The sequence below is a fragment of the Myotis lucifugus genome, unplaced genomic scaffold, assembly GCF_000147115.1.
Source record: "Myotis lucifugus unplaced genomic scaffold, Myoluc2.0 scaffold_394, whole genome shotgun sequence".
Lineage (NCBI taxonomy): Eukaryota > Metazoa > Chordata > Mammalia > Chiroptera > Vespertilionidae > Myotis > Myotis lucifugus.
In genome coordinates this window covers 218,946-224,945 of record NW_005871442.1, presented here as the reverse complement: position 1 = coordinate 224,945, position 6,000 = coordinate 218,946, and the positions used below count along the sequence as shown (strand labels likewise).

General features: G+C 57.0%; 1 protein-coding gene across 1 annotated transcript in view; it reads left to right on the top strand.

Moving 5' to 3' along the window:
• The window catches only part of SLIT3 (slit guidance ligand 3), a 481,227-nt gene that overhangs the window by 467,947 nt on the left and 7,280 nt on the right, over positions 1-6,000 (top strand). Inside the window, 5 exon segments of the mRNA XM_023743480.1 lie at positions 1,213-1,352; positions 2,572-2,665; positions 2,961-3,098; positions 3,476-3,716; positions 4,868-4,998. Coding sequence (XP_023599248.1) covers positions 1,213-1,352; positions 2,572-2,665; positions 2,961-3,098; positions 3,476-3,716; positions 4,868-4,998 — 744 coding nt within the window.

The following is a 6,000-nucleotide window of genomic DNA, read 5'->3' as shown; positions in this document are numbered from 1 at the left end:
GTCATGTTTATTGATTGCTGCTTCAGTTTCACTAGTTGCAATCTGTCCAGCAGTTCTCAACCTGTGGGTCGCGACCCCTTTGGCGGTCGAACAACCCTTTCACAGGGGTCGCCTAAGACCATCCTGCATATCAGATATTTACATGACGATTCATAACAGTAGCAACATTACAGTTATGAAGTAGCAACGAAAATAATTTTATGGTTGGGTCACAACATGAGGAACTGTATTTAAAGGGCCAGAAGGTTGAGAACCACTGGATACAGATTCTCTGATTCTTCCTGAATTCGTTTTGGAAGGTTGTATGTTTCTAGGAATTTATCCATTTCTTCCAGATTGTCCAATTTGTCATTCATAATATTTTCTTACAATCATTCAAACCTGGGACCCTTTGGTCCATAGGCCAATGCTCTAGCCACTGAGCCAAACCAGCTAGGGCCTCTCTCTCTTTTCTTGATGAGTGTATTTAAAGGTTTGTTAATCTTGTTTATCTTTTCAAAGAACCAGCTCTTTGCTTCATTGATCTTCTGTATTTTTTTAGACTCTATTTCATTTATTTTTGCTCTGATCTTTATTACTTCCTTCCTTCTACTCACTGTGGGCTTTGTTTGTTGTTCTTTTTCAAGTTCCATTAAGTGTATAGTTAGATTGTTTATTTGAGCTTTTTCTTGTAATGCTATGAATGTCCCTCTTAGGACTGCTTTCACTGTATCCCACCAATTTTGGGTTGTTGCGTTCTCATTTTCATTTGTTTCAATGTATCTTTTGATTTCTTCTTTGATCTCATGGTTAACCCAGTAATTGTTTAGTAACATGTTATTTAGCATCCATGTCTTTGAGTGTTTTTCAGTTTTCTTCTTGTGATTGATTTCAAGTGTCATAGCATTATGGTCAGAGAAGATGCTTGATATGATTTCAATCTTCTTAAATTTGTTGAGACTTGTTTTGTGCCCTAACATGTGGTCTATCCTAGAAAACGTTCCATGTGCACTTGAAAAGAATGTATATTCTGCTGCTTTGGGGTGAAATGCTCTGAATATATCAATTAAATCCATCTGATCTAGTGTGTCATTTAAGGCCACTGTTTCCTTGTTGATTTTCTGCCTTGAAACTCCATCCAGAGAGAAACCTGACTAATTATACCCCCCAACTGTCTTCTCTGCCACTCAACCCACCCCACTCCCCTCCTCCCTACCCCACCCATCCCCAAAGTTGCTCCTGCCCGCTGGGCTTTGAGGGGCAGCGATGTGAGATCAACCCAGACGATTGTGAGGACAATGACTGCGAGAACAACGCCACCTGTGTGGACGGGATCAACAACTACGTGTGTGTCTGCCCGCCTAACTACACAGGTAAGGCCCCTGATGCCTGAGTGGGGATTGGTGCATAGGGGGGGCGGGGGGGACCTCATACACTGGGCACACCGTTTTCTTAGCTTTTTCCAGGGACTCCTCCTCCTTCCCCCCCCATAGACTGAGGTTTGAACCCCTAAAACCCCACGAGGGGCTTCCCCAAGGCCCCATCTCTTTGTCCTTCCATCCCCACAAACTACTAGCTCCTTCCCACTCTGGAACAGTTCCCAGGGCCCTCCCAGCTGTCTGCTCATTCAGTTGGTGGCCACCCCTCCCTTGGGAGCCTGGAGAGCAGGGGTGTTCGAGGCTAGCAGAGAGGCCCGCGCCTTGTTGGTGCTGTGTTCAGGTCTAGTCAGCCTTCTCTGGAAATCTACACTTTCCAGACACTGCTAGGAGCCGGGGATGCAAAAGTGAGCAAGACAGAGCTTCTTCTCACAAGAATTCATCATGGAGAGAGAGAGGGAGGGAGGGGGGGGGGAGAGAGAGAGAGAGAGAGGAGAGAGAGAGAGAGAGAGAGAGAGAGAGAGAGAAGGACACAAACTGACACCTCGTGGGACCACAGAGAAGGAACCTCACCCAGTGAGGAAAATCGGGGGCTCCCGCCAGAGGCTATCCCGTGGGATAATTACTGGTACTCTCCCCACCACAACACCCCAATAGCACCTTCATTTCCCATATTAATAGCCCTAGTGAGGACGGTTACATGTACCATGAGTGGTGAAGCCATTCTGGGCATATATGACCTGTCAGGCACTTCATGGTGCTGTGAACGTCAAAGGGATGTATCCAGAGACCTTTCCTAGCGGCTCCTCTGAGGTCATCCAAGGGGCTGACTTGCCTATAGCAGGTGGACTGTGCTCTAAGCCACATCCATCCACCAGGAAGCTGCTGGGCCTCCCTGGAGCTCGCCTGTCGTCCTGCTCACACCTCTGGGTCGTCCTTGCCTGCGTGTTGCAGACCTGGGCCATGGGGGAGGACAGGACCCCTCACTGCCGTGTCCCCGCCACCTGGCACGGTGCCTGCCCTAGAGGAGGCGCTCAATAAACAGTGTGGAGGGAAAAACAAGGTTAGGAAGAAACAGCCGAATGGTGGTGCTGTCCGGAATCTCCCGTTGTCACTGGAGAAACCAAGCAGGGCCAGGAGCAAGGACGCTCCAGGAGAGCAAATGCCGGCCCGAAGCCCACGGCCCCTGAGGCCTGAGTGCTCCCCCCCCCCACAGGTGAGCTGTGCGACGAGGTGATGGACCACTGCGTGCCGGGGCTGAACCTCTGCCAGCACGAGGCCAAGTGCATCTCGCTGGACAAAGGATTCAGGTCAGGCGGACTCCTGGGGTCTGCGGCAGAGGCTCACTCTCCCCTCTCACCATGTCCCCTTCCCGGAGCTGGTGCAGGAGAGACCCGCTGAGGAAGCGGAGATCACGGGGGACGGGGTCCCCTGCCCTGTGCACAGCCTCAGGCGCCTGCCTCCGTGGCTCCGCGAGGCTGGCCCTGATGCCCGTGTGCGGGGTCGGGAGGGGAGTGCGCCCGGCTGTCCGCAGCCGCATTGGTGGGGCTGTCCCTGCGGCCGTGGGCGCTGGCGGCGTGGAACAGCCTCGCTCTCTGTGTTCAGGTGCGAGTGTCTCCCCGGCTACAGCGGGAAGCTCTGCGAGGTGGACAACGATGACTGCGCGGCCCACAGGTGCCGCCACGGGGCCCAGTGCGTGGACGCGGTCAATGGCTACACATGCCTCTGCCCCCAGGGCTTCAGGTATGGCGGAGCCCGGGGAAGGAGCCCGCCTGGGCCAGTGTCGGGCAGGGGCTGGGGGAGGGGGAGGGCCACGCCCGGCCCTGGGTCTCCGAGGCACCTGTATCCCCGCACTGTCCTCAGCCCCTCAAGGCCCAGGGCAGAGGCTGTCAGCCCCGTGTGCAGAAGGGGAGAAAAGCCACCCGGGCAGCCACGCGGGGGTTGGACCTGAGGCCCAGCCCCTGTCAGGCTCGGGCATGGTCCCATCTGATGGGGGCCTGGGCCCTAGAGAAGGAAAGGGACCCGCCCCAGTTAGTGCCGGGCGGGGACCAGGCCCCGTTCCCATCGCGCACCCCTCTCTGCTCGGGCTCTGGCCAAACACCTGTCTCCCCCTCCCCCAGCGGGCTCCTCTGCGAGCACCCGCCGCCCATGGTCCTGCTGCAGACCAGCCCCTGCGACCAGTACGAGTGCCAGAACGGGGCGCAGTGCATCGTGGTGCAGCAGGAGCCCACCTGCCGCTGCCCCCCGGGCTTCGCCGGCCCGCGCTGCGAGAAGCTCATCACCGTCAACTTCGTGGGCAAGGACTCCTACGTGGAACTGGCCTCCGCCAAGGTCCGGCCCCAGGCCAACATCTCCCTGCAGGTGCGCCCTCCCCCACACCCCAACGCCCAGCTCTGCTTGCCCCGAGAACAGCGGGGAGGCCCCAGGTCACGCAGCCCTGCCCCCTGCAGCAGCATCAAGGCCACACGCAGCTCTGGGGTCTGGGCCAGCTCCTGACCAGCTCCCACGCTCCAGCAGCCCTACTTCCAGCCTCATTCACTCCTTCCTCTAGGAAATACTCATTCAGCTGTGACACGCCAGGCACTGCGCTGGGCAATGGGTGTTCAATAGTGGACGAGACGGGCAAGCCCGTTGTCCGAGCAGGATGACAAGGAAAGGGACAGTGACAGCCCTGGTGTTGTGGGAGCACATGGTAGGGCGGGGATCCCGGCCGCTGGGAAGAATCCGGGAGGGCTCCCCAGAGGCAGTGATAATGAAGCTGAGATCGGAAGGAGGACTAAGTTTGCCTGGAGAAGGGCAGAAAGGTGAGGGGCCGACAGGGCAGGATGAAGAGGGGTGCAGTCTAGTACCTGGACACCCAGATGTCTATTAGGCCACCTGCTGCACAGCCCAGTCCTCCAGGCTGTGTGTGCCAGGCGGTGGGAGCTGCAGACAGAGAACCCCCTGCAGCGGGCCTGACAGAGGGGTTCCCTCTGGAGCCGATGGTTGTCAGCCTGGGCAGCACGTTAGACTCGCCCGGAGTTTCTCAGATGGTCCCTGCTTGGGCCTCACCCCCCGGACTCGTGTTAGTGGTTTGGGGTGAAGCGCAGACACTGATGTTTTAAAAACTCCCCAGGTGACTCTAGCACAGCGCCTGGTCCATAATAAACGAAATCAATAGTGACTGTTAGCATTTAGTTTATAACTAGTATCACACTCAGGCCGACCTGGGCCGACAGGGGCGGGGCTGGGTGTGACCATGTACCAGTGGGAGCGCTAGACCAGAGCGCAGGGCTGCTGACGGCTGGGAGGGTGGGTGAGTATGCACATACCGTGATGGGGGCTCCACAGGTGTGTGATGAACTGAATCAGCGTTTGCTGGGGTGTAAGCACAGGCCTTCCTCTGGGGGTTCACAGTCCAGAGGGGGAGGAGTGAATGCTGGGGTCGCTCAGAGATGCCACCCGGAAGCCGTCTCCGGGAGGTGGGCCGGGAGGGCAGGCTCGGGGGAGCCTAACCGCATCCCTCTGCCCAGGTGGCCACGGACAAGGACAATGGCATCCTCCTCTACAAGGGAGACAACGACCCCCTGGCGCTGGAGCTGTACCAGGGCCACGTGCGGCTGGTCTACGACAGCCTGAGCTCCCCGCCAACCACCGTGTACAGGTAGGACCCCAGGCCCTCCACCACGCACCTGCCCGCCTGTGTCCGCCCTGGGAGGCGATGCCAGGGAGACTCCGCTGCCTCTTCTCGTTGCCTCCCCCCAACACACACACACCTTTCCTCCCAGGAGAGGAGGGGCTGGAGGAGAAAGGTGCTGGAGGAAGACGCAGGAGAGGAAGGCCCGGGAGATGGCACCTCATTTCCATAAGATAAATGGCCAGCCAGCTACCGCAGGGGCCCGCGCTCCAACGGGGACCAGGCTGCTTAATGAGATGCCCTTTTCAAAATGTCACCCTAATCTTTTATTAGTTTAAGAAAGAAAATGGGGAGATTAGCATGCAACTCAGGGGGCGGGTGCTCCAGAGCTCCAGGGACAGGCCTGCTCCCAAGGTGACCTTCAGACAGCTCTGAAGGACAGTCGGCCCTGAGCGTCTGTCCTTCCTGGTCGCCCTGGTTTTTACACGATCGGTGCGTCGGCCGTACTGTTGCTGAACACGCTGCTTTACATCAGCTTTAAGTCTGCTCGCTTTTTAAATGTGGCTCCGTCTTCAGTGACATCTGTGAAGTCGCAGGCGTGCTAGTTCGTATGTTACAGTCCATGGCCTCCTTCGTGCAGGTGCCTGGCCATGCTCATCTGCCAGCTGCAGTCGCAGGAGGGGAGGGGGCCCCTGAGGTTCTATTGCAGGCCCGGGGCCAAGACACAGAAAAGCCCGGCTGAGCCCCGCCCTGGCCCAGAATGGGGACAAGTCCATCCCCAGACTTGTCAGAGGGGCTTCAGGCATTATTTCCTGCCCAGAAGGCCAAGGGGCTAAGCTGACAGACTTGGGGAGCGTGGGCTGGTGTGCAATAGGGAGTGGTGGGGATTGTGGTAGCCTCAAGGGTACCAGCCTTGGGACCGCTGACCTCGGCTCCAGCAGATGCTGCCGTGTGGGGATGCAGATTCTCAAGAGAAGCTAGAAATGCAGGTTTCTGTGTGAAGTCTGTGTTTAAATGCTGGCCGTTTTA